At 55.4% G+C, this 27,755-nt stretch overlaps 1 protein-coding gene and 1 long non-coding RNA gene across 6 annotated transcripts; one reads left to right on the top strand and one right to left on the bottom strand.

The window, feature by feature from the left end:
• Window positions 1-579: 579 nt before the first annotated feature.
• Window positions 580-2,560, bottom strand: LOC122209317. The gene is made up of 3 exons (XR_006197553.1): window positions 2,380-2,560; window positions 1,629-1,738; window positions 580-1,228 (listed from the first exon to the last, which is right to left on the bottom strand). It is a non-coding gene; the product is annotated as an uncharacterized LOC122209317 (long non-coding RNA).
• An 81-nt stretch (window positions 2,561-2,641) lies between these two features.
• On the top strand, window positions 2,642-27,525 carry KDM8 (lysine demethylase 8). 5 transcript variants are annotated; one of them, XM_042921050.1, is made up of 8 exons: window positions 2,642-2,755; window positions 12,341-12,842; window positions 15,094-15,260; window positions 16,342-16,474; window positions 19,088-19,132; window positions 23,661-23,810; window positions 24,741-24,833; window positions 24,917-27,525. In XM_042921050.1, exons 2-8 carry the CDS (start codon window positions 12,375-12,377, stop codon window positions 25,079-25,081), a joined length of 1,221 nt encoding a protein of 406 aa, XP_042776984.1. In that variant the 5' UTR covers window positions 2,642-2,755; window positions 12,341-12,374; the 3' UTR covers window positions 25,082-27,525. The 5 variants fall into 5 exon arrangements, with proteins under 5 accessions (XP_042776984.1, XP_042776987.1, XP_042776986.1 ...); XM_042921053.1 differs by lacking the exon at window positions 2,642-2,755 and adding an exon at window positions 3,007-3,042; XM_042921052.1 differs by lacking the exon at window positions 2,642-2,755 and adding an exon at window positions 3,088-3,278.
• Window positions 27,526-27,755: the final 230 nt, after the last annotated feature.

Raw genomic sequence — 27,755 nt, 5'->3', positions numbered from 1 at the left:
GTCTGGAATATGACTGTTAACATATATCTTGGGCGGGGGGGGCAGTGGTACAGATAAAGGAGGTTTGCAAAGGAATTAAAAAAAAAAATTTTTTTTTAATGTTTTATTTACTTTTGAGAGAGAGAAAGACAGAGTATGAGTGGGGGAGGGGCAGAGAGCGAGGGAGACACAGAATCCGAAGCAGGCTCCAGGCACGGAGCTGTCAGCACAGAGCCCGACGTGGGGTTCAAATTCATGAGCTGTGAGATCATGACCTGAACCAAAGTTGGACACTTAATTGACTGAGCCACCCAGGCACCCCGAAATTTTTATGTGTTTAAGGAGACTCACAGGATCCTGGGGGGGGGGGGGGTGGTCAGGATAATATTAAGCCAAGATTCTCTTTTGCCCCTACCAAAGTGTCATCATTGTCAAGGCAGCTGAGCTCCTAGAGGAAGGTCACTCTGTTTCAAGGACTTGTTAATGGCTGTAGGCAGTAAGGGAATTTAATTTTTCATTTGCCTTGTTTCCCACACCACCATGGCAAGCACTTAAACCCCCTTACATCTTGATGAGGGTGATATTCGGGCTCCGGGAAATAGAATCTATAGGTTTCTGGAGATTAGGCTATGGAAAAGATTGCCTTTTTCTTGCAGTTTACGAAGTTATCCGTAAACTGAAGGAGATTCCTGTCCTGCAAGATTGTGATCTCTATCAGTTAACTAGTTGCTTTCTTTCCTTTCCCCTATTCTTGGGCAGGCAGGAGTGTTGGAGGAATACCACACATATCCCACCTGGTGGAGGGGGTGCTGTTAGCCTGTACTTTGCCCCTGGCTTGGCCCACGCTCCCTCATCAATAAGGTTTGCGAGCATCATCAGGGTTGGGCAAAAAGATTTTTCTTTTATAGGCTGCAGAAAAGAACTAGAAAGTGGGATCAAAGAATAGCATAACGGGACAGGGGATCAGAGAACATTCTGTCCTCTTTGCAAGAAGGACCGTCTGCTGGCTTAGGCTGGGCGTGGACCAAAGTTCAGGGGCTGGAGGAAGGAGAGAATTTAACGAAATTTGGCTGACAAGCATTTTGCTCTGATTGATTACTGGGGACAAGCAGTTCAGCTAATCACTTACGAGGCAAAGAGTGGGAATTTGGAGGGTCTGTGCCCGGCCTTGTCGGAGGTAAACACGGGCAGCATCCACGAGCCTTCTGGAAGTCACATGGAAAAGGGGTTCCTTGCAGCAAGCTGTTTTCTGGAACACAAAAGGGTGAGGAAATTCCTTCAACCTTCACTGTTTTCCAGAGACACGGGGCTCAGACAAAATTCAATGCCGTCACCACTCGACTGGGGGGTGGAAATTATAATAGTTAATCTAGGATTTTAATATTTTTAAATGCTTTGAAAGCTCAAGGTGTGTAGTCAATGCTCAATAAATATCTGTTAATCTCTCTTCCCTGCAAGACCCTTGAGGGCAGGAGGTGAGTTCATTTGGTATGTTTTCCACAATGTTAGCCAACTACCTAAACCCACAGATCTGCTGAATTGGCCCTGAGCAACCCTCAGTTTCCTTGTCTATAAGACATTATAATCTCCACCTAACAGGAGTGTTAACATAATTAACATCGAGGAGTTCTCGGGGCCCCAGAGAATACCTGACACATCCCTGGTGACCAGTGACAAGGCTCTTCTCAGTCCTCTTTCTGACTAAGCCTTGACCTTGGGCGCTGTCCTTGGCTTGCTGAGTCCAGTTTTAGCAAGAATCCTGTTGGATTAAGCAGAAATCCCCTACCCTTGGTATCTGACCCGATTTCTTATCCTCTACCCTTGACTATCTTATCACCCTGGCCTGCCGGCAGCAAAAATCCTGGGTGGTTGGTTTAGCAGAATTCCCCTTATCCCTGATGCTTCCTCTTAAAAATTTCCCATCCACTGACCTAGACCCTGCTCCTTGGCTATGAATCTGCACTTGCCTTTGTCATATTTGGAGTCCAGCAGTACCTCTCTCCTCTATCACAGACCCCCACTGCAGCGGCAGGTAGCCTGCCTTACCACCTTTAACGGTTGTCATGAGTAACTTTTTTCTTTGATAGCAGGAAATGATTCCCTTCCCTTTCCTCCTTGGACTCCAGACCCACTATGAGCAGGACTTTCTACCACCTCTGTACAATGCTTCAAAAGGCCTGAATCCCTGGAAGCCACGGGCAGTGTGCTCCAAACCAAAACCCGCAGTGATGCCCACACCACTCAGGGTCGGGGCCGCGGCGGCAGGAGTGAGGATTCTGGCTGCCCTCCGCAACCGAGGATTTCCTCACTCCTGCGGGCCGTGGATGCAAAAATTTAGGAGCTGTGACTTTCCCAAAGTACAAGGATTCGGCCCCTTTATTTCGCTGGGCACTGGCTGACCTCCCTGTAAACTAGGTAAACGAATCCTCTTAGTTGTACGGTTTCGATGAAATGGTGGATGCGAAGCTGACTAGCACACTAAGTTATCCTTGCTGAGGAAGTCGCAGGCGTCACCCACGTGGGAATCGAAAACCAGGAAAAGATCCCTCACTTGCGGGTCGCTTCTACCCTACGGCCTTGTAAACACGACGGGGCGGGGCCACGGCATCGATCACTCGGCGCTCGGCTAGGCACTCCGCCCCGATCAGGCGAGCACTGAGTGATCGATACTTCGGCAAGCCTGACTCCTCGGAGGAGAGAGCCAGAGTGTTCCGACCAAACGGAACACGTCGTCGCCAGCCTCTGCGCCACTCCACACGGCCCAAACTCGAGACAGGTGAACTTGAGCAACTCCAGAGGGAGGGAAGCCCTGCCTCCTTAGACGCAGAGGGGAGGATTGCGCAGGCGCCGTGTTAAAGGCGCAGCGGGGCGGGGCGTTGGGGGGGTTGGCGGTGGAAAGACTGCCTCGCGCGTGCGCCTTGGAAATCCCCAGGCAGTTCTTCAAAGTAGAGAAATTGGGACGGGAATGGGGAGGGGAGGGGGGAAAAAAAAAAAAAAAAAAAAGAGGCGGCGCATGCGCCCTGAGAACGCAGCGCCAAGTCTCCTGCACGTCGAGGGTAGGAGGTAGGTTCCACGCGTGCGTAGTGTTCGCCTTAAACCAGTAATTTCGCATGCGTGAGGCCAGCGGTGTGCGCCTGCGCGATTCCTGGGGGCGCGTTGGCGGAACTCTAGTGCGCCTGCGCGAGTGTTTATTTCCTCGGTGACAGTACCTACAGGTAGTGGACCAAGGCTGCTTTTGTCATAGGCCTGGAGCTAGGTTGCTGTAAACCAAATGTGGGCCGTGACAAATGAAGCCCCAGGTGGGGAAGGGGTGTGAGCCCTCGGGTGGAGCGTCTGCTTGGGGTACCTGAAGGACAGGGATTTGTAAGTAATAGGAGTTAACTCTGAGCATCGGTGTCGCGTTACGCCCCTCGCGTTAGGATCCAGCAAAGGTAAGTCACCGTGCTCAGCAGGGTTACATATAGCAAGCCCAAGGTCAGGGGGCAGGCAGGTGTTAGGGCCCCACCGACGGCCCGAACCCGAGGCAGCGGGGCCCTTAGAAGACCAAAGTTACCCATGGCGCCGCTAAACAAAGCTTTCTGGAAATATTTCCAAATCTCTCTGGAAAGTTTTATAAAGCTCCCTAGAAAGCTTTTTTTTTTTTTTTTTTTTTTTTTTTGCACAGCTTATGTGGAATAGTGCCACAATAAAATTGAAGAGATTTGAAAACTAAGTGGGCAGCCTGCTCCCAGAAAGCCAGGTAGAGGCTCCTATTTTGGAAGCCACCCATGGGACGCTTCTCATGACCAGCATACTGCTCTCAGGATGGCCATTTCGGGTCAGCCGGAGACGTTTGTGAGACCCTGGGGGGCTCTTAAATAAAGCCAACCCTCTGCGAATCCTGGTGAGATTCTCCAAGAAGCCGCTTCTCCCAGCCAGTTTAAAGTCTGTTGTGGCAATTGCTTTAGGTTCTTAAAGATAATTTAAGAGAATTCTGGGATGAGTATCCTGGCTTCCCAGGAGGCATTGTTTTGTAACCAGCAGAACCCACTTGGGCTGTTGAGTACGAAAGGCCAGCTTACATAACGTGCTCCATCTGGATGGTGAATTTGCGAAGTCAGGACCTGAGGCCACGCAGTCTATTTTATGTAGCCTATACGTGGCTCCTTTGTGTTAAATACAACCAACAAGAAACCATTTATGAAGTTTGCATCAGGTTGATTTATAAAGCGGAGACAAAAGCCACTTGGAGAGGTTAGTTCAGACCACCTTTATCCGACCCCCGTACCTAGAGTATCGTTTCATCAACAAATAAGCCTTTTGTAAGAGACGCCAAGATACAGTCCACCGAGAGAAGCTATTTTGTGCAACCTGTACCTGACCTTCCCCTGAAAGCTGTCCCATGTCACGAAGCCAGTACACGTGGCACTTTGAAATGCCAGTTGACGAAGTCAGGACACAAGACCACTGGGGCTGTTTCTGTACCTGACGCCTCCACCCTCACCTCCTTCAAAAAAAGACTTCTGTGACCAACAAGAGGTCTCTCCAGGCCGGTAACCTGACGAGTTTTAGGGAACTGACTTTAAAGTGACAATATAAGGCCACTCCGGCTTTTTCATAGGGCCTATAATTAGGGTGACCATCGGTCTCAGTTGGCCTGAATACCCCCAGTTTATGACTTGACCAGTCCTAAATATTAGATATTTAAATAATATGAAATAAATGCTGAAATTTACGTACGTATGAAAGAAAACTAACAGCACGCCCAGTAGTCAGCTTGTGAAATCTCTGCTTGCAGAAATGAAAGTTCCAAACAATGTAAGAACAAAGAACTTTGGAGAAAACGATGAGAATAAAAAGTTTTAAAAGAGAAAAATGTATCCTTCACCAAGCCAAAACCCAACCAAACAAAAAAGGCCTATATACAGCATCCTGGTTTGTAGGATATATTCTGTAATTAACCCACCTGTACCTGACTGCAGAAGGCAGTTTATACAACCTCTGCTTATGCCTTTTTATGTGGAATTCTGGGGGGCCAATTAGAAGATGAGTCTACGGTGCCACTCTGAAAGACTCACACAGTTTATTCTTGACTCCTTCCTCTGGAAGGCTGTGTTTTTTTGTTTTGTTTTGTTTTGTTTTGTTTTGTTTTAGAAAGAGAGAACCCATGAGTGGAGGAGAGGGACAGAGGGAGAGAGAGAGAGAAAATCCCAAGCAGGCTCTGTGTTCAGTGTAGAGCCCGACATGGGGCTGGATCCTGTGACGCTGGGATCATGACCTGAGCTGAAATCAAAAGTTGGCCACTCGGCGAACTGACCCACTCCGGCATCCCAGGAAGGCTGTATCGTATAACCTTTTATAAAAGGCAGTTCAGTGGGGAACTCTGGGAAGCCAGTCAATAAAGCCAGGCCAAGGCCGCAAGACTACTCTGACTGACACCTTCCTCTGGAAGACTGTTTTACTATTATCAAGAAGCCTTTTTTGTCAGACCAGTACATGGGGGGTGCTGGAAGTTTGATTTGTAAAGCCAGGACTTGAGGCCATTTGGAAAGGAGTTTCGTGTGGCCTGTACCTGCCTTCAGTGGAGGGCCGTATCAGATGGCCTGTTGTGAGGGCTGCTGACAGCCCACATGGGGCCACCTTCTCTGGACCATAGTTTCATACGGTCATCAAGAAGGGGTTTGACCCAGCCAGTGAAAGCCGTTTTCTGTAAGGCCATTTCACGTGGGAACAGGAGCTAACCGAGAGGGTTGATGGGTAGAACCTAACACTTTCCTGGTGCTCTAAAGAAACCACGGGAGATTGGTTGGTTTGTAAAACTAACACAAAGTGTGGGTTTCATCGGGCCCTCAGACAGGTCCAGTATGTAAAGAAACCTGTTTATGAAACAGTTCACGGCTCTACTCTGGAAGACTGTTTCCTGTAGTAGGATGTGGCTCCTCCCCCAAAGGCTGTTTGATTCGGCAACTATTTAAAAGGCTAACTAATGAAAGGGTCCGAGAAGCCAGTAGAATCAGGCTGTAGGATTATTCAGAGAAATAATGACCGGTATGCCACGTCACCGTGGAAAGTTGCTTCCACCCGCGAACACAAGGCCTTCTGAGAGACTAGTGGTTTTTTTATTTTTTTAACACTTTTAAGTAATCTCTACAGCCAGCGTGGGGCTCAGACTCACAATCCCAAGATCAAGAGCTGTGTGCTCCACCAACTGAGCCAGCCAGGCGCCCCAGGGAGGCTAGTGTTACAAGATCAGCCATGAGGCCCTTTGGGAGGCCATTCAAGTGGCTATGACAGAGCCAGTCTGAAAAGTCATTTTGAAAACAAACTCGGAGCTATCCCGGAGCGTCCACCTCTGGAAGACTCTGTCATATGGTGTCAACATAAGTATCTCTGAAGACCGTTTGATAAAGCCATTCACCGAGGAGCTCTGGATTCGAAATTAATTACTAAGGTTATATTATGTGGCCAAGAGGAGACCTGTTTTGTACAGCCAACCTGAGGCCCTCTCCCAGAAGGCTGTTTGACATGGCCATTTACATGAGTCCCTCTCCAAGGCCACTTTGCAAAGTAACGCATAGGCTGCCTGAGGAGGCAGGTTTATGGAGACCAAACAAGACGGCCTTGAGAGACCATGTTGCAAAGCAGTGCAGGGAGGCCACCTTGGGAAGCCGGTCGGCAAAGCAGCACACGAGGCCACCTGTGGAGGCTCACTTTGAAGGGCCTTTGTGAGCTCTCTGAGGGGGTGTTTTGTAAGGTCACCCCGAGAGGCCAGTTTACAAAATCCATAATCTGCATCCCAGGGAACTGGTTTATAGCCCATTTAAAATCCTCTGGGAAGCCGTTTTTTAAGGCCACTAAGAGACCGATTTACAAAGCGGGTACATAAGGACCCCTTCCGAAGCCATTTTTCTAGTCAGGCAAATAAGTGGTCTTCTGGGAGGTTTATTGCCGACCTTTGCGAGAAGCCAGGATATGAGGTCTCTGAGGTCTTCTGGCGCCCCGAGACTTCTCGAGGCTGCTTTATAAGACATGTGAGTCACTCTTGAGGGGATGAGCCATGAAGCCACCCAGGGAGGCCAGTTGACGGGCACACATGCGGTTTTGTGTGTGGGTAGCGGGTAAGGCCACATTGGAAGTTTGGGCTGTGAAGCTCTCCCAAGAAAGCTGTCAATGAGACCAACACAAGACATTTATGAATCTTCTGGGAGGCTAGAGATAGAAATCGTCCTGGTAGGCGAGGGCCGTGCCACTCGAGGCTCTCGGTGCCATCATTCACTGGGCCGGCTGGAAGGCCTTGTGCACTGGGGACCGAGCTAGGATACAAAGATCCAAAAGCTGATGTAATCCTCACCCCTGAAGCTGAAAAGTGTTCTGGGTAGACGCTGCCAGTTACTGTGTAGTTTTGGACAAGTTGCTTACTCTCCCAGATCTTAACTTCATTCGTCTCTGTCAAACCTCACATCACGAGATTGTAAGTGATTACATTGTAAGATTATAACGTACAGAAACCACGGAGCATCGACAGGGCACATAAGAAAGTCACTTCATTTTTCCCCTGGACTTTAGTTTCTTCATCAGCAAAAGAAGGTAGGGGTGTAGGGAAAATGATCATCTACGTCCCTAGCCGCTTGACAGTGTTGTGAGGGACAAATAAGATTAGAGGGAGGGGAAGGGTGGGAGAACCGTGATATGGGCAGTGGTACGTTATTGCTGTTGCTTTAGGCTCAGGAAGAGGTTCTTCAAAAATAATGACACACAAGGAAGATCATCCATTTTGCTTCTACGAAGTGATGGGATTTTCTCATCTGTTGAGTGGGAATAATCATTCCTTCATTACAGGGTTTTGTTGAGGGTTAAACAGCCCAGATTCCCAACTTCATCCTGTGCTGGCCGGAGATGTTGTGGCTCGGTTCCTTCACCCACGGGATCACGGAAGTCTGGGGGCCAGACTGCCTGAGTTTTAAATCTCTCGTGTCCCCTCTTCCTAGCCCAATGCGTGGGGCAAGTCACTTAACCACTTTAGCTTCCTTATCTGCGAAATGGGGACGATGATACTTTCTTTGAGTTTCCGTGAGAATTAAAAAGTGCTTAGGGCATCCTTGGCTTAGAGTAAACACTTTGTATATTTTCGGCTTCATCGGACTGTGAAGTTTAAAGAGGTAACGATGTGTTACTGTCAGTGTTGTGGGTGGTGTTAGTCACGAGTTGGCGAGAAATGAGTTAAAATGGGGCCCGGAGGTAGGGATGGGGCTGTCCAGCCTACCTGCAGGGACCACACCTCTAGCCTTCCTGTGTCTTCCCTTCCCTGTCTGCTGCTGACTTCTTCATGCACGTTGGTGCTAAAAGAAACTGCTTTCTTCTCCCGCTCTTTTGTGTCCCAGGGTGTCAGGGAAATGTGAATAGGGGTGTTTGTTAGTTATCTAGTGCTGTATGACAGTTTAGGCTTAGTTGCCTAAAGCCACACGTATTTATTGTCTTAGATTCTTTGGGTCAAGAGTCTGTGGTGTGACTCAGTGGGGCCCTCTGCGTCAGGATCTCACGAGGCTCGAGGTATGGTGTCCATCAGGACGAAGTTCTTGTCCAGAGGTTCAACTGGACAAGGATCTAAACCCCTGTGGTTGTTGGAACAGTTCAGTTCTTGGAGGCTGTTGGACGGAGGGCCTCAGTTCCTAGCTTGCTGTTGGCTCGAAGCCGCCATCATCTGTTCGCCGTGTGTGCGGACCTCTCCCAACTGGCCACGTGCTCATCAGTGCACACGAGCCAGGAAGGCAGTAGGGAGAGTCGGCTGGCAGTGGAAGTTAAACCTCATGTAACCCGATCAAGGGGCATCCCATCCATCACCTTTGCCATCTTAGGGAAAAAAAAAGAAAAAAAGCCACATGTATCAAACTTACACACTTGTTGGCTAGAAGCAAGTCATAACGGTTTTCTGTTGCTGCTGTAACCAATTACTGCAAACTTGGTGGCTTAAAACAGTACAAATTCATTATCTTACATTTTCGTAAGATTAGACCTTCAACGTGGGGCTGACGGCTAAAATCAAAGTCTTGGCAGGGCAGCATTCCTTTCTGGAAGCTCCAGGGGAGAATCCATTTCCTGGCCTTTTCCTGCTTCTAGAGGCCACCCACATTCCTTGGTTTGTGACCCCCTCCCTCCATCGTCAAAGCCAGCAAAACTGCATCTCTCTGGCCCTTCTGTTATCACCTCTGACTCTGACTTTAGCCAGGAAAGATTATTTCAAGGACTCCTCTATAAAGTTGGACCCACCCACACAATGCAGGATAATCTTTCCATCTCAGGGTCCTTATTCTTAATGGCATCTGCAAAGGCCATTCGAATTACAGGTCCTGCCCATGCTCCAGAGGAAGGAGTCAGATAAGGGTGTTAGTCACAGGAGGCAGGGATCACTGGGGAACGGTGGCTTTCTTCCCTTTATAGGAAGTGAGACATCTGATAAGGCTTTATCAGTCTTCCTCCTTGCCTATCACCATCCCCCAGGGGTGGGGGATGTCAGTGACTCCTGTGGGTCAAGTAGGGTCCCTGACCAAAGAAGCCAACCCTGGCTGACAGGAGGAAGATGTTTTTTGGAGAGCCACTGGGGCCACAGAAGGAATGGAAAGCTGGAGAATTGCCCTTTGAAAAGAGTAAGAACGAAAGGGGCTCCATAACCCAGAAATCCGGGACGATAACTGTGAGCCCCTAGACCAGGCTGGCCCAGAAATGGCCGGTAGGAGACCGTGAAGCACCAGCCACCTCCAGTCCAGTCGATCTGCTCAAAGTTCACATTCAAGGGAGGCAGCTTAGAACCAGTCGCGCCTGGCTTTGCGCACACACCCACGGCCCGGCAACATCCCACCTGACCGACCTCAGCGGGGGAGATGAAACTCCTCAGAAGGAAGCGGAGGAGTGTTGTTAAGAAAGAGGAAAGGATTCTGAGCCACAAAACTGAATACTCTGCCCTCTCTGTTTCTTCAGCAATAGAAGTTTCTGTGTCAGGGCAGCTACCCGCTGTGACACGCATCATCAGCAGTTTAGCGGCTCGACACAATGCAAGTTCTTTTTGGCTCATGAGGCATTCCAGCGTGGGTGTATGTGCCCAGTCCTGTGGCCGCTGTGGCTGTGTCATCCTCTAGGGCCTCAGAGTCCTTCACTTGCAGCCAGCGGGTAGGGACGGCCTGGAGAATCCTGTAGGTGGTGTATGCGGGCCTGGCCCGGGAGTGGCTGCATCACTTGCGTTCACATGAGCTGGCAGTCGTGGCCACGTCGCATGGCAGGGATGACCTGGAAATGTAGCCTGTGTGCCCAGGGAGAGGGTGAAAAGGATTTTGGTGAGCTTAAAGCGAGGGTTTGTTTTCGTGAAGTTTTATTGGAACGCGGCCATGCCCATTTGTTCACATCCCGCGAAAGGCTGCTTTCACGCTACAGTGGCCGAGTAGCGACAGCAGTGACCGCGTGGCCTGCCAGGCCTAAAACGTGTAACATCTGGCCCTTTACAGAAAAAGTCCGCTGGCCCCTACCTAGCAGAGCAGTCTCTGCAAAAAGCATGATGGTCCCTATTTCTTGACATCATGAGATAGACAGCGGATGGAACAGCTGTTAGTATACCCAGAGTGCAGTGGCACAGGTGACCAATCAGAGGTGAGCAATTACAAACCTGTGAGAACCTGTTCACCTGTTAGTGCTTACGCATGAGGACCGGCCTGCCGTCCGTATAGAAGAGCACCAACTGTGATGTTTTTCCTTTCTGTGTAGGTTTTCTGTACTCCCAGGGTTCTTCCCGAGAAGTTAAGGCCCCATTCCTCCAATAGCCTTAGTTGAGTGCCCACCGGGAGCCGGACTTTAGGGAAATGGAGAGAAATGAGGCACGTTCTTGCCCCGGAGAAGCTTGCCAGTAGTCCTGGAGAGACAGACATGTGAGCCATCAGAGTGTTGGCAGCCTTCCCAGAGGGGATCATTTAAGGTGGGCCTGGAAGGTTGGATAGGAGTTTGCCAGACAGGAGGGATGTTGGAGGCATTCCAGTTAAGGACAACATACGTTCCTGTCTGAATACACATTTATCCCGTGCCCACGGTGAGACTGGTATCGTACCAGGCCCTGAATATAGGGGTGACCCCAGACAGACGGGGGCCCTGTCCTCACAAGAGTTTACGCTTGGCAGAGAAGACCGTTGTAGAGTCATTCACGTGAGACGTGTGTCACAAAGGACACGTGTGGAAAGCTGTGGGAACCTGTAAGGGAGATGTCTGCATGGTCTCTCTCTTTATAGAAAGTGACTTTATATTTTATTTTTATTACTTTTATCGCTTTCTGATTTTTTAAAATCTTTTAATATTTTATTTTCATCATGGAAAGTGTACTCCTTAGTCCCCATCTCCTGTTCCCCCCATCCCTTCACACCCTTCCCCTCTGGTAACCATCAGTTTGTTCTATTTGAGAGTCTGTTTCTTGGTTTGTCTCCCTCTCTGTGTCTCGTTTTTCCTTTGCTTATTTGCTTTGTTTCTTAAATTCCACATGAGTGAAATCCTATGGTGTTTGTCTTTCTCTGATTTCGCTTAGCATAATACTCTCTAGTTCCATCCATGTTGTTGCAAATGGCAAGATTTCAATTTCTACGGCTGAGTAACATTCATTGAATATGTATATACCGCATCTTCCGTGTCCATTCATCAGTCGATGGACACCTGGAATCTTTCCTTAATTTGGCTACTGTAGATAATGTTGCTATAAACATAGGGGTGCATGCCTCCCTTTGAATTAGTGTTTTTTTGTATTTTGGGGTAAATACCCAGTAGTGCAATTACGGGATCATAGGGTAGTTCTGCTTTTAACTGTTTGGGGAACCTCCATACTGTTTTCCAGAGCACGAGTTTGCATTCCCACCAACAGTTCGCAAGGCTTCCTGTTTCTCCACACCCTCACCAGCATCAGTTGTTTCTTGTGTTTTTGATTTAGCCATTCTGACAGGTGGGAGGCGGAATCTCGTTATGGTTTTGATTGGCATTTCCTAATGATGACTGACATTGAACATCTCTTCACGTGCCTTTGGCCATCTGGATGTCTTCTTTGGAGAAATGTCTGTTGATGTCTCCTGCCCATCTCTTAACTGGGTTTATTTGCTTTTTGAGTGTTGAGCTGCATCGGTTCTTTATATATTTTAGATACTAAGCCTTTATCGGATATGCCATTTGCAAATATCGTCTCCCATTCCTTAGATTGCCTATTAGTATATACATTGAAAATCTCAGTGGGTGACGTTTTCGCTACTGGATGTCATCACAGCTCTAGCTCCCCCTCCCCAGTTTGATTTTATGAAAATCTACAAATGTGTGTGTTTGGGCACGCGACACGCTGTTCTGCTCTAACTGTTCTTTCTTCCCGCAGCACCGTCGTCACGACCCGGCCGGCAGAGGGCCCCATGGCGGGAGCCGGCACCCTCCGGGAGGCACTCAGGGCGCTCCTGCCCCCCACTAAAGAGGAGCTGACGCTGCAGCTCGGGGAGACGGTGGAGCGCAGCGTGGTGCGGCTGCTGCGGGAAGCGGTCGAGCTGTTCTGCGGCGGCCGTGGGGGCGAGTGTCTGCAGGCCAGCGAGGCCATCCTGGACTACTCCTGGGAGAAACTCAACACGGGGCCGTGGCGCGACGTGCACAGAGACTGGCGCCGCGTGTACGCCTTCGGCTGCCTCCTGAAGGCCGTGTGTCTGTGCGAGGAGACCGGGGACGCCGGCGCCGTGGCCGCAGCCCTGAGAGTCTGCGACATGGGCCTGCTGATGGGGGCGGCCATCCTCGGGGACATCCTCACTAAAGTCGCGGCCGTCCTGCAGGCGCACCTCCCCTCGGGAAAGAGGCCCGCCCCGGGCCCGGCCCAAGAGCAGCCCCACGAGAAGGTATCTGGGTGGGATTGCCGCCTGCCACACCTCAGGTGCCCCGACGGTCCTGTTTTTCTAGAAGGAAGGAGTCCGCTCTTCCTGGGGGGTGAGGCCTCGAGGCATGAAAATAGCGTCTCCGTGGATTCGGAAGGGGAGCCGCTTGGCGGGATTTCCGATAACCCCCATAACCCCCCCCCCCCCCCCCCCCGTGTCTGCATAAGCAGTGCCCTTTCAGGAGAGACGGAAGTGGACACGCTGTGGCTCAAGAGAGCAGCAGCCCGGAGGGACGCATGGGCCCACGCCTTCCAGCTTGCTCTTGGTCAGCCCCTGGAAGCGTCACCCCTTTCCTGGCTGCCTTGCTCTCCGCGCCACCGCGTCTGGGCCACGTGCTACATCCAGCCGTCTCCCGTTCCTGTGACTGCTGGGTGCCGCCCCCAGGGTCCCGGCATGTGGCCTTCCCAGTGTTTAGCACATGAGGACTACCCTGCAGGGCGGAGGCCAGGCTTTGGGTCCCAGCGCTGACAGGCAGACCTCACTTACCATACCTCTAGGCGTGTGGGAAAATGCTCGGCCTCACCTGTGGTTAAAAAAAAAGGCAAGAACAGCGAGGTAACGATGTCTGGCCGTGAAATTGACAAGGAGGGTTTATGTAATACCGGTGCCACGAAGGATGCCAGGGGGCCAAGGGCAGGGTGCGTGGGTTGACCTTTCAGAGGGCAGGGCAGACATGCAGACCACGGGGGGGCAGATGCCAGTGTCCTTTGACCCGGGAGTTTCACTGTTCACTGTCCTTTCCCACGCCAAGTCTGTCCCAAAGGAACACAGAGGTGGCCGCGTGCCCAGGGTGGGGCTCACGGTGTGGGTGGTGGTGGGCAGTGCGTGTAGCCGGCGGGGTGAGAGCTCAGGTCTGGAGTCGGCCTGCCGGGCCACGTTCCCACCAGCTGCCCACCGCCTGTGAGTCGGGCAGGTGTCTTGACTCCTCTCTGCCCCCTGCGTTCCCATGCCTGTAACGGGGAGGGGTTTGCTCGGCAGCTTTATGGCACCAGCGGTGGCCTAGATGTGCCAGGCGCCGAGGGCATGATACGTACGGAAGGGCCTGTTCTCCTGGAGTCTGGGTTACAGAGAGCCTTTTACGGAATGCGTTCTCCGTGCGGGGGGAAAGGGGGGGAGGCAGCTCCGCTCACGGTGCTCAGCGAGGTGCCGCTGACGAGGGCGTGAGAGGAAATGAGAGCAGAGGGTGTAACAAGGATGGTGAGCACGAGGCCGCTTGAACGGCCTGCGGGTGAGACTGGTAGTCGTCACTGCCGCGGGGTCAGAGCTGGCGCACACACGTGCAGTGGGGTGGGGCGGGGGGGGGGGGGGGGGGGGGGGCAGGGCTGACGCACGGGCATACAGCAGAGGGGGCGGGGTCAGAGCTGGCGCACACACGTGCAGCAGTGGGGGCAGGGGGGCGGGGGCAGAGCTGATGCACATGCTTGCAGTGGTGTGGGGCAGAGGGAGCAGACGCTCCTGCCAGCGATCCTGGGCACTTCACGTGTGACCCCTAGTCTCCCGGTCATGTAACAGAGAAGGAACCTGAGGCCCCAAGACAGTAACTTGCTCAGGTCACTCAGTTGGGAGGTGGTTGGGAAATTCCGGCACAGCCCCTCAGAAGACATCGCGGGGACCGAGTGGCAACGTGGAAACGTGGCTCATCCGTCCTGCATATTCCTGCCGGTGGGTCAGCGGTCCTCTCCTCACGAGTGACAGGATGGGAGAGGAACGCATAGTAATGACAGAGTACTTTAACATCAGACGGCATTTGGGGTCGTAACGTCTCCTCTGCGGAGTTTCTGTGAAAGCCTCACCTTCCTTTTACAATCAAATAGATGCTTTATCTGCTCTTTCTTTTTTAATATTTATTTATTTTTGTGAGAGAGAGAGCGTGCAAGCAGGAGAGGGGCAGAGAGAGAGGGAGGAAAAATCCCGAGTGGAGCCTAACACGGGGCTCGAACTCACAAAACCGTGAGATCATGACCGGAGCCAAAGCCAAGAGTCGGACGCGTAACCAACCGAGCCACCCAGGCGCCCTGAACAGACGCTTTAAGTGATCTAGTAGGAAAGGGCCAGGAGTACCAGGAGCAGCAGCAGTGACAGTGACAGTAGATGTTAGCTGTTCCCATTCGTGACAGCAGAGCTAGCCTGCCGGGGACGGACGCACGTTCCCGGCGGATGGCCCCGAATGTTAACTTCGCTGCACGTGCGGCTGTTCTGTTTTGCTTTTAAACAGAAAGCGAGGCACGACCATGTTCGGATTCCAGACGTGAGGTCTGAGAGAACGGTGCCCCGGCTCCGCTGCCCATCCCTCCAGCACTTCCGGAAGCATTTTCTGGTTCCAGGGAGGCCTGTGATCCTGGAAGGCGTGGCCGACCAGTGGCCGTGCATGAAGAAGTGGAGGTGGGTGGCTGTGAGGCCCGGGAGCCTCCTCTGCCCATTGCAGGACCCGGCTTCCACCTGTCTTCCTCCCCCGGGGAAATGCAGCCTCGCACGCGCTTCCCGACCGGTCCCGCGTGGGCTGCTGAGGTTAAACAAGATGGCGCTGCCCCAAGTTCACGCCGGAGGTCGTAAGATCCGTGGCATCCTCGGCTCACTTGCGCAAAGCAGGTGTCTGAGCGAGTGCTCACGTGGCGGTGCCGCGTTAAGTCTGTTCGTGCCATTTTGCAGGATCTGAGCAATCCCGTGGGCCTTCTCGGGGGCCTTGCGGCTTCAGAGCAGAAGCAAGAGCCCAAGACACATCCCCTTCTCTCTTGGCGGGGCTCTTGGGCTCATTCCCTCCTCACATCTGCATCTGGTCTCCCACCCCGGATTCATGGTTGTAAGAGCGGCTCAGGCTGCTGGACAGTGGCCGTAATGCCTGTGGGAAGGAGCAGGGGTCTGTGAGGACGGGTGGCCGGGTCACCTGTGTCTGGGGGTCCGTGGAGGGGGCGGTTCCAGCCAAGGCTGTGGGAAGAGCCCTGCTGCAGGGGTGTTTTACCGGATTGAGCACGTGCCAGGTTTGCTCCCTCTCTGTACGCCCTGGTTCCCGTGGGACAGGTACTGTCATCGCCCCCGTTTACAAATGGGGGCCAAGGGCTTAGAGAGGTTAAGTAACGTGCCAGAGGTCCTTGGCGTTCAGGACGCAGGCCTGTCTGCGCCCCCGCTGCACTCTCTGCCATTGGCTCCAAGGAGGTTTCCCAGCTTAGAGATGAGGTGAGCAGAGAGAGAACTGGGAGTTCCTGGCCAGCAGGGAGATAGAACCGCCCAGCAAGAGCTTTGGCAGGCCAGCCTCACTGGATCTCTCTGCAAAGCTCCGTGGTGCCAGTGGGCACGTAACCCCACGTGTCTGCACCCGAGCGCCCTCGCCAGTGCGGTGGCGGTGACAGCCTCTCCCCCAGAGGTTCTGTGAAGACAAAAGGAGACCCATGTGAAGCACACTTAGCGGAGGGCCTGGCGAGGCTCAGCGCGCAGGTGATGGTGACCGTACGCGTCTGTCTCCCAGCTTGGAGTACATCCAGGATGTCGCCGGCTGCCGGACTGTCCCGGTGGAGGTTGGTTCCAGGTACACTGACGAGGAGTGGTCCCAGACGCTCATGACGGTCAACGAGTTCATCAGCAAGTACATCAGGGATGAGGTATGTCCCCGCGCCTCCTTTCCCGTGAGGCTCACAGCAGGGAGGACGCGTGACATTCGGGCACTGCAGGGCAGCCTTTTGGAGGCATCCGTCTCTCAGAGCCTGTGGTCAGAAGGCGGGTGGGCCAGAGCGAGGGGGGCAGGCTGCCGGGCAGGCACAACACGACTCATTTCAAGTCTTTTATTTTATTTAATTTTGGGCGGTACGATTTGGTGGTTTTTTAGTGTATTTGTAAGGTTTTGTAGCCATCACCAGTGTCTCATTCCAGAACATTCTCATCACTCCCAAAGAAACCCGGTAGCCATGAACAGTCATTTCCCCTTCGGCCCTCCCACCCCGTCCTCAGACGGCCACTAGCCTGCTTCCTGTTTCTGTGGGTCTCCCAATTCTGGACATTTCATAGAAATGGAATCGTATCAAACGTGGGCATCTGTGGCCACTTCCCCTCGGCAGAGTGCCGTCTGGGTTCGTCCACGCGTGGCCCGCCGTCAGTCCCTCGTCCCTGGCTGTGCCCAGTACCCTTCCATTGCATGGAGACCCCACGTTGCGTTCCGGCATCGGCTGACAGCCGTTCGGGTTGCACACACTTTGGCTGGCGTGGAAAACGCCGCCGTGAGCGCTCACGTACAAGTGTTCGTCTCTCCCGGGTGTGTACCAGAGGCGGGACCGCTGGGTTCTGTGGTGACTCCGTGTTTAACCGTTCTTGAGGAACTGTCAGGCTGTTCTCCGAAGCAGTGGTGCCGTTTTACCGTCTCAGATAAGGGCAGTGGTGGCTTCCCCTTCCCACACCCAAGGCAGCCCCGGGCCCGGGCCCTGTGAGTTCTGATCTGGTTTCGTCGTGGGTCCGCTGCAGCCACAGGGCCCAGGTGGTGACCGTGCTGGCTGACGGTCTCTCCCGTTGTACACTGTTCTACATCGTAACTGTGAGCTCCCGAGGGCCCCCCAGATCTCCCCCCACCCTGCACCGTCACCCTTCCTGCCCCATAGCTTCTCTTCCCAAGTGTCCGGCCTCCTCTGCCGGCGCCTGGTGCGGTTCTCCGGGGCGCGGCCTCGTCCCGCTGCGTTCACAGACCTCTTCCATGCCCGCGTCCCCCGCCTTCCACACCCACCCCCACTGCATCCCTTGTCGCCCAGAGGCCTGGAGAAGGGAACCGGGCACGAGAGCACGCGATGCTGCTCTGCCCCTGTGCTCGCAGGAGTGAACCCCCTTTCCGGTCCCCTTTTCCGGGAAGAAGCCCCGAGCCCAGAGCGGAGCGCAGAACCGGAGGTGCGGTTTGCCAGGGGGCAGGCAGGTGCGCTTCGGGTTGAGGCGGGAGAGCGTTAACTCCAGCACCGTCTTGCCGGCTCTGTGGCCCAGGCTGGTTGCCGAACCTCTCGATCCTCAGCGCCCTGACTTTGGGATTCGTTGGAGATGGCTGATACCTACTTCACAGGGTCATTTGTGAGAGTTAAACGCGACAAGCTGTAAGCGCGGCACGGTCAGTGCCCAGTTAACCGAAGTTAGTGTCTCTGGGCCACAGTATCCATGGCCGGAGAGACCACATCACATCCGGCCGTGCCCACCTCGTAGCCCTGGTCTGGCATGTTGTAGCTTCCATAGTTGTAAGGAAGACAAGGGAATGAGGGAGAGGGTTGGAAGCACAGAGGTTCTCCAGGGATTCTAGAGAGGAGCCTTCGTGTCCTTCAACACAGTTTGAGCCCCAGAGCCCGTTAGACCCAGGCTGACTTCTGCCCTGGCTATGGAGGGGGGTGGGGGGAGCAGCCTCTCGCAAGCTCTGCCCCCACTGGCCCTTCCAGAGCCCTAGACAGGAAGCCCTTCCTCTCAGGAAGCCCCTGACCCTTGCGGAGCCCAGTGTGGAAAGCACAGATCTTTTCATCCATCTGCTGGTGGAAATTCTCACAAGATGATCATCCCCAGGGCAGGCCAGCATGTAGGAAACGGGCACTGACAGTTTTGCCAGGAAGACAACCTGGGATTCACTTTTGGGAAAATAACCTGGCAGAAGCAACTGGAATTTAGAATGCTCATGCCCCTTGACTCGGTTGTTCTGCTTTTGGGAGAACATAAACATAAGGAAGGCCCAGAATGTTAGACTGTTTGTGGAAATGCCGGGAAAACACCCTGAATGTCCACAGCAGGGGATGGTTGAGTTCATAATGATCTGTCCCGTCTATGAAACATGGACCCGTCAAAAGAATGAGGCACGTATGTCTGTGCTCACCTGAAGAGACATTCGTGATGTTATCATTAAATGAAAAATTTTCCAAAGTAATACATATAGTGTAGTCCATTTTCATTTATGAAAAAGCCTCCCATAAGTGCAGCCTCTTCATTTTCAGGGAGGAAGCTGAGTCCTGGAGCAGCCCCTACAGAGGCAGCCCTGGATCGGAGTCTCCCCCAGGCCCAGCCCGGCCCCAGAGGGAGAGCGTCCCATTCGCCCTCAGGTCACGGAGGGGACCAAGCAGGATAGAGCCGAGGGTCCTTGCCAGGTGGCTGTCTGGGGCCGGGTGCACCCTGGTGCCGAGAGGCCACTAACGGCAGCACCCTGGAGGGTGTCCCTTACGACTAACCAGGCTTTCTGTGTCACTTCTGGTGTTTCTCTTGCGGCTCAGCCGAGGGACGTCGGGTACCTGGCTCAGCACCAGCTCTTTGACCAGGTAAGTCTGACGCCCTCTCCTCTTGTCTTTTCCGCTCTCCCTCTGTCCCACCTCCCTTCCTGAGCTCTGAGCCCAGAAGGCAGGAAAGGGCCTGACAGCCTCCTCACCCACCCCACTGGTGAGCAAGGAGAGCCTTGTGTGGCACCTGTGTCCTCCAGCAGCGGGCGGGGAGCAGACAAAGCTGCCAGGTGGCCAGTGAGAGCCTGGGCCTGCCGACCCCGGGGCCCCAAGACCCCGGAAGGGGGAGGAGGTGGCCCCAGCGGGTGGAGCCGGAAGTCTGAGCCGGTGTGGTCACACCTGAGGAATGGGTCTTGGGGAGCCAAGTGCGGGTGGCAGGCTCTGACCCGACCCACAAAGAGCGGGTCGCTGCCTTCCTTGGTGAGGGTTCTCTGGGCGGTCCCAGCACCGTCCTTACCCAGTGTCAGCGCTCTGCTCACGAGGTCGTCGCCCCGAGCTGGGCTCGTGTGTGCCCAGCGGGCCCGGGTTCGGCTCCTGTGGGTCCCCAGTGCTGGTTGGCCAGATCGAAGACCCTCGGGACAGACTGGCCGAAGACGGAGAATGGAGGGGGTCTCGGGCCGGCGGAGAGGAAGAGCAGGGCCCGGCCAGGCTGGAGGCAGGACATTCCAGTGAGAGGCGCTCCTGCACCGAGACTCGGGCCGTACCCTGGAGCGGGCCCCAAGTGCCAGCTGTGGCTGCCTGCCTCGGAGGGTTCATTCAGAAGAGCAGAGGGTTCATTCAGAGGTAGTGAGGGAGGCTGGGGCCCAGCGGGGAGAGCCTTGAAGGCCGGACCAAGAACCCGGACCTATCTGCAAGGCAGCGGGGGCCCCTGGGAGGTTTCTGAGCAGGAGGGGTCCCAGTGAGAGGAGGTATTCCAGGGAGATCTGTCGGGAGAGCCAGGGCAGTCGTGAGGGAGAGTGCCCGGGGGTAGAGGTCCTGCACCAGCTCCTTCTCTCCTTCACCAGTCGGCCCTAAGAAGGGGGCGTCACAGGCTGGCCCCACCAGCCTCCCAGGAGCTGGCAGAAACGCTCTCAGCCCCCACCTGGCGGTGTGCCCCCCACACGCCTGTCACCCAGCGCCCTGGGTGCAGGGCTCGCTCACGAAGCCACCGTGGGAACTTGGGGGCCCGCCGGCTGGGGGGAAGCGAGAAAGGATGTGCCCTGACACGGAGGGACCTTAGCTCTGGTGGGAACAGGAAGAAAGGGCCCAGAAGATTCACAGCGATTCATGGGTGGTAAGACCGTGAGTAGTTTTCCCTTGTTTTCTCCACAGTTTGCAAAGTGTCTATAATGAGGATGTACAGTCATCATCGTGAGAAAAAATAGACTTTATTTTTAAATGTGGGCACAATAAGGGAACAAAGAGAAGTGGAATCCGATGGTGTTCCATACTTTCAAAACTGCCTAGTGAGGCTGGAACCATCTGAAGGCTCATCCTGGGGAGATGATTGAACAGTTTGGGCCGGTGTCAGACAGGTGCCAATGGCCGGGGGCTGGACGCAGGTGGCTGGGCAGGGTTGAGGGAAAAGGCGCAGTCGAGGAGAACTCGAATTGAGACCCCGGCGACTGGTGAGCTTTGGTGGGGCTCGGGCACCACTGTGCCGCTGGGCTGGGGCTGCTCTCACTGCCTGTCCCGCCGGGGGACCCGGGCCCTGTGGGGGTTGTGCCAGCCGCCAGGAGCCTGTGCGCCGGAAATGAAAGAGGCCGGAGCAGGTGGGGGCTAGGTGGGCTGGGGTCTCTTGCCCGGGTCTCCCGAATTAGGACTTGTAGACCCTGCCTCCTGTCCTCTGTTGCTTAATGAAGGAAAGGGGAGTCCAACCGTACGGTCCCCAGAGACCTGACCTCAGTCACACCTTCCAGGGGGACCTGAGAAGCCACAGGTAAACTTGGCTCCTTGTCCTGGAGCAGCCATTTTCCATTTTACTGGAACAAGAGGAAGCAGTTTTAGAAGCAGAAGGTGGGGGTGCCAGTGGCTCAGTCCGTTGAGCCTCTGACTCTTTCGTTGTTTAATTCTTTTTTAACATTTATTTTTGAGAGACAGAGTGACAGTGGGGGAGGGGCAGAGAGAGAGGGAGACACGGAATCCGAAGCGGGCTCCAGGCTCCGAGCTGTCGGCACCGAGCCCGACGCGGGGCTCGAATTGACAAACCGCGAGATCATGACCTGAGTCAAGCCTCCGACTCTTGATTTCAACTCACGTTGTGATCCCAGGGTCATGGGATCAAGCCCCGAGTTGTGCTCCACACCGAGCATAGAATCTGCTTGAGATTCTCTCTCTCTCTCTCTCTCTCTCTCTCTCTCTCTCCCTCACCCTATCCTCCCCACCCACATACTCTCAAATAAAAAAAAAATAGTTAAAAAAAAAAAAAACAGTAGAAGGCAGAGTGTCCGATTGCTTTTAACACAAACCTTGAGGATATTTTGCCTTTTGGAGGGCCACCCGGCTCTTTATCTCGGGTCCCCAGAGATGTGTTTTTACCCCTGCCGTCCAGAGTGCTGCCTGGCGGGTCCCTGCACTGCTTTCTGGGGCCTTCTCTGCCTTCACGGAGCTCAGTGGCTCCCACCCAAAACCTCTTGCCCAAAAACCTCTTCCTTTTCTCCCAGGGGCCCCATGTTGTAGATTTTGGCCACCATGCCAGGCCTCTCTTTAATTATCAGGTCACATCCTGGGAGCCTTCCTTTCTCTTGGGGGGTCTCTGAGTTCAGTGGCTCTGATTACACCATTCAGTCAACCAGTCATATTTCAGAAATCCTGATCATGTCGTCAGGGACCAGTCAGCTTGTCACCATTCCGCAGGCCCAGGGCCTGGCACGATCCCAGTGGGAAGCGGCTGTGTGGTGTGACGGCCTGGTGGCGGAGGGGCAGGAGGTCCCCAGAGGCCTTGGGGATCTCCTCCCATCCCCCCCACCCCTCTGGCCGACAGGACAGGGGGCTTCAGAACAGTGGACACAGCAGCCTGTCTGTATTTCTTCCTAGGCTGCTGCGGGGAGAGCATTCCAGCCGTTCCGAAGGACGGATGGCTTCTTAGCAGCCCGAACTTGGAGGGGCTGCTACTGAAAGAACGGCCGAAAGCCGGCCCGCAGCTGCCCCTTTGACCCGGGAGGCGTTACTCGGGAAATAGCCGAAGAAAGTAGCAGAGGGCTCCCCCTTGTCCCCCTTTAGGGACCAGACTTGAGTTTCTGTCGAATTGCCCAAAGCCTCGGAGCCGTTTGCCCCCGCGGGAGGTGATCTTCGAGGTGATCTTCCCGACCTCAGCCTCCGTGAGGCCCCCGGCCCGTCCGCACAAAGGAGCACTGCTCAAGCTCACTGCCGGCTGGGTCGGAGCCTAAACACCCTGAAGACCCGCCCGTCCCCAGTCACTGTCGCAATGATTTTATCTTGACCTCACCAGCAGCCCTGCACAGGGCCCCCTTTGCCCACACCCTCACCACCACTGGGCCGCATCCCTGGCCCAGTCTGCTCGTTTGATTAGTGGGAAACCGTGGCATCAGTGACGTTTCATTCAGATTTCTTCCCTAACGGGAGTGAACTCTTCCTTATGTCTAATTCGTTTCTGTGTGATATCTGGGTTTTGCCCTTTGATTATTTGTGGAGTCACGTATTGGGGTCCTTGTTATTTTTCCTTTTTATTTTGTATGAGCTCTCTACACTAACCCTCATTCACCACACTTCAAAAGTTTCCCACGTCAGCGGCCTTCATGTCAATTAACGTATTTAAAATGTATGTCTTGTGATTGCTTTATCATTAGTCAATTTTGGAAAATCTTCCTCTGCGGAGATGTGATAAATCCTCAACCCCATTTTCTTTTTTGTTTTTCTTTAACTTAATTTTCAAAAAGAGTGCATTCTTTAGAAAATTACAAGTTGGTTGGCTTGTTTATGCACTTATTATTTTAATGTTTTTATTATTTTTTGAGAGAGCGTGCATGCACGTGTGAGGGGCGGAGAGAGAGGGAGACAGAATCTGAAGCGGGCTCCAGCCTCCGCACTGTTAAGGGCAGAGCCCCGATGGAAGGTTCAGCTCGTGAACCAGGAGATCATGACCTGAGCCAAAGTCGGATGCTTAACCGACTGAGCCATGAGATACCCCTATTTTTTTTTTATGTTTGTTTATTTTGAGAGAGAGAGAGAATCCCAAGCAGGCTCCACGCTGTCAGCACAGAGCCTGATACGGGGCTCGAACCCACGAACCCGTGAGATCGTGACCTGAGCCAGAATCAAGGGTCGGACGCTTAAACCGACTGGGCCACCCAGGCGCCCCAAGCTGGGTTAAGTGCAGAGCAGTGCTCTCAGGCTTTTCAAACAGAAAACGAAGATGCCTATGACAGGAACAAATGTGAAAATGAAATGGTAACTCTTCCCTAATTAAGCTATTAATTTTTTTAGTTGGTTTCTAAGTCCCCGTCCCGTGAAACGTGGACACAGGCGTGTTAGCGCCGAGCCAGGCAGTGTGCGTTTGGCCCGTCGACTCCTGGGCCCGTGTGTCCCCGGGCCTGGACTGGGCCTCCCACGTCTGCTCTGACACCCACAGATCCCGGAGCTGAAGCGGGACATCAGCATCCCCGACTACTGTTGCCTGGGCGACGGGGACGAAGAAGAGATCACCATCAACGCCTGGTTTGGTCCCCAAGGAACCGTCTCTCCCCTCCATCAGGACCCTCAGCAGAACTTCCTGGCCCAGGTTAGAGTCGCTCCAGAGCATTGGCTTCTGCCTCCTCCCGGCCCCGCCCCGCACGGGCTGGCCACGTTATGGGTGGCCAGACGCCCAGAGAGGGATGTGGCAAAAATGAACCGGAGAGATGGCACCAGGCCCCCCGTGGGACCCTCCCTCCGGATGGGGCTGTCTCCACATGCGGTTCCCTGACCAGGAAGGACCCTCTGGGGTCCTGGCCGCGTCACCTGGGCAGAGCAGGGCTGGGCGTCATCTCGGGAGGGATCGGGTGCCTTCCCCCTGCCTGCCCTCCGACAGAACCAGGGTGGTCTCCCTGCGAGCACCTCTGTCCACGAGAGGCTTCCCGGCCACTGGATGGTGTGTCCGGAGACCCAGACGGAGGAGCGTGTGCGTTTCTTGCCAAAGGAGAGGCATCTGTTGTGGAACCGCCTGATTTTTTCTAGGCGGGTAGGTTTAACAAAGGAGAACATTCTCCCGGCCCAGAGGCTCTGCCCGGAGATGCTAGAGAGGCTGGGATCCGGGGCCCAGAAGCCGGGCTGCTTGGCATCCACGCCAGCCCTGTCACCTGTCAGCTGGGCGAACCTGGCCCTCTTGGCTTGCCTCTCTGTGCCTCAGTCTCCCTACCTGTGAAAAGGGGTGACGCTGAACCGCCGTGGAGGGTTGTGGGGAATTCAACGAGAGAACACACCTGGAGCAGCTGGAGGGTGGCTGCCACGGGCCGGTGCTTAGTTATCGTCGGCCACGGTCACGGAGTTACTGATTCGTGATCTGTTTGGAGGCTCAACGTATGCCTGGCCTGGAGCGTGCGTGGGAGGGCTGGGGCAGTCTGGGCGCAGGGAGCGGCGCGCGGAAAGGCGTGGAGAGGTTCGGGAGGCTGGGGGGTTCAGGGACCTGTGGTCAGTGGGGGCGGCAGCTGACTGACGAGGCACCGTCTCGCAGGTGACGGGGAGGAAGTACATCCGGCTGTATTCGCCGCAGGAGTCAGAGGCTTTATATCCACACGACACGCGTCTTCTTCACAACACGAGCCAGGTGGGTACGCAGGGACCCCGGTGACACTGCAGCTTCCCCCCTCCCCGCCGTGTCTCTGGAGACCTGGCAAGTGTTTTCTTCAGGTTGACGTGGAGAACCCCGACTTGGAGAAGTTCCCCAAGTTTGCCGAGGCCCCGTTCCTGTCCTGCATCCTGTGTCCCGGAGAGATCCTGTTCATCCCGGTTAAATACTGGCATTACGTGCGGGCTCTGGACTTGAGCTTCTCCGTCAGCTTCTGGTGGTCGTAGCCAGGGCGGAAGGGTCTGAGATGCCAACGGCAGTCACGGGTTCACGCGTTCCCTGCCCCACGCCCGGCCTGGGGCCGGGTCCCGGCGTCTAGAGAGAAGCCAGACCCGCCTGTGCCAAAGCCCTCGCCGGGCGCCGCGCTGCGTGCCGGGCGGGCGCAGGGCCCGGCGAGGCGCACGTTCCGGCCAGGGATGCGCGGCAGAGGCCGGCGGGCGGGACCCCAGGACGCTCTGCATGGAGACCGCGGGCCTCCTAAAGCCGGATGCGGTTGGGACGCGGGCAGGCAGTGTGGGCAGAGGTACAGGGTGGCTCTGAGGTCGGCTGCCTGGATTCAAACCCAGCCCCGTGGCTTAACCGCGGCGTCAGATTTGGGGCGGAAACCTCGTGGGTGGGTCTCCATCTGGGAAACGGCAGCCCGAGCCCCCAGCACAGAGAATTCCAGGGACGGTGCTGGCGCAGGGCCCCTGCGGGTCCGTGAACGCTCGCGGCTAATAATCATTAGGATTGCCACCTACTTGTTCGTCGTGACTGCGCCACGGCCCGCGGACTGGAGAGGCGGTGCAGGTCACAGGGGAGGGTCCTCATCGGCTGGCTCAGCTCAGACGGGTTTCGGCTGTCGTCACGGAGGCCTGACCTGCCTGCAGGGAGGTGCCTGCCTCTCCTAGCCTGCCGAATTTTCAACGCGCACCCGCCCGGTAGCCAGTTCCCCAGTCGAGAAACAGCCATCCGCGGCCCCCGGCGGCCCCCCTCCTGCCCCTCGGTCTCATTCGTTCCTGTCCCGCAGAGAGCCTTCCGCCCGGGGGGCCAGCTCCGCGTCCCTGCAGCGCCGGGGCCCTCAGGCTCAGAGGCCCCAGGGAAGATTCGGGCGGGCCCGGGACCCACGAGTTCCTGGAGCCGGAGCCTGGCCGCCCGGGTTGGGGCTGACACACACCGCAGGTGACCGAGAGGGACAGGGAAGCGTCGGTGGGCAGCCGGAACGCTAGCCGCTCGCGTCCTCTGCCACCAGGCCAGGGCATCGGAGCTTCATCACGTAGGTCCGGGGGCTCGAGTTGAGCGGGACCCCGTCAGAATATGCATGGCGCAGGGGAGGCGTTGGCAGGGAGGGGGTCGGGCACACGCTGACTCCTGCAGGAGAGGGTGTGCGGTCGGGGTGCAGCACTGGGCACGGAGGGCAGAGGCAAAGACGAGCTATTTAGGAAGTGAAATCGAGGGCTCTGTGGGGACTGCTTGCTCCCCTGCCTGGCGTTATTAACAATTATTTGCCAAATTCTGCAGATGAATTAATACCAAATGGCGAAGGTATCGAGGCATAAACCAGGGCTGCCACCGCGTCTGGCTCACTGGCTGTCCGTGAGGAACGGCAGGGGCTTGACTGCGTCACTGACACCCCTCCCCAGCCGAAGGGCGGCCGTGTGGCTCCAGCGTCTTACCCGTGACTCCTGGCCGGCCGGCTCCCCGCTTCTGCCCCAAGCCGCTGTTGACGAGCAGAGGCCCGTCTGTAACGTAGGGATTCTGAAGTTAGGGACGAGGACTTGGGCGTTAAAACACGGTACGGACGCCCGGTCACCTGCAGCGGACGTCCCTTGTCTGGTGGCAAGACGGCAAAAGAAAAAACCTTCGCGTGCTCTCCGGGCAAGGCTCCCGGGCTGCCGGCAGCACCAGCTAGGCTAGCAGAGGGCTGCTTCAGCCCCGAGGAACGTGGGCGAAGGTCCGCTGGGAATAAGAGTGCTCGCCGGCTGCTGGCACAGCCGAGGAGGGGCAGGCACGAGGCCGCCGTCACCCCACCCGTCCACCTGAGACACAGGGACCTGCTCGGGACCCAGTCCCACACAGGCACGCACGGTCTCCGGCCGGATGGGGCCCCGCCCTGGTGGTCACTAGGGCCCGGGGGGTCCGGAGAGGAGGGGGACGGTGCAGGTAGTGACGAGTGCCACGAAGGAAACGGAACAGGGTGACGGGGACACGATTTACCGTAGACATGTGAATAAGCCAGAATGACCGGGACACTCAAACTGGCAGTGAGGTTTGAGGGGGGCCTCCCCGCAGCAGGTGCAGCAGCCCCGGGGCAGGAAGGCCCAGCCCTTGGGGGAGAGGAAGGAGCCGTGCAGGCAGAGCAGAGGGAACTGGGCGGCCGGAGGGGGCCCGGTGCAGCCAGCACTGGGACGGACAAGGGCGCCGGGCCAGGGAGACAGGTCTGCGTGCTGTTGTGTGACAAGGGCCGGAAGGGGAGGCCCCAGGAAGCGGGACAGCCGTGAGTGTCACCGGTCCGGTGACCCAGCGAGCGGTGTCGGCAGGGAACCGAGTGAAGACGGGCTGTGCAGGGAGGCGGGCAACGGCCCGATGTCCAAAACCTGGAGCGCCAGGCAGGGTCTCGAGAATTGCGCGTGAGGGTTTTGGTAGGAGTCTTCGGGAAGTTCACATTGGAATCAATGCAGGGGAGACCAGAAGCTGGCGGGGGGGGGGGGGGGGGGGGGGGTCCCCAGGGACCAGGTGCTCAGGGCTTCCTGACAGCTGGGACTTGTCTGCACCTGTGTGCGATGACTCTGCCCTTCCTCGCGGGCCAAAGCACCTGGCCAGGCAGGCAGGCAGCGGGCTGTCCGAACTACCCAGCCCTTCCAGACCCCCGGTTCCAAGGTCGCTCTTTTCTCCGCTGGTTTTCCTGCCTTCCGGTCATCT

Source organism: Panthera leo, chromosome E3 (genome assembly GCF_018350215.1).
Source record: "Panthera leo isolate Ple1 chromosome E3, P.leo_Ple1_pat1.1, whole genome shotgun sequence".
Classification (NCBI taxonomy): domain Eukaryota; kingdom Metazoa; phylum Chordata; class Mammalia; order Carnivora; family Felidae; genus Panthera; species Panthera leo.
Note: the sequence above shows the minus strand (reverse complement) of the source record. Positions and strands in the feature narration are given on the sequence as shown.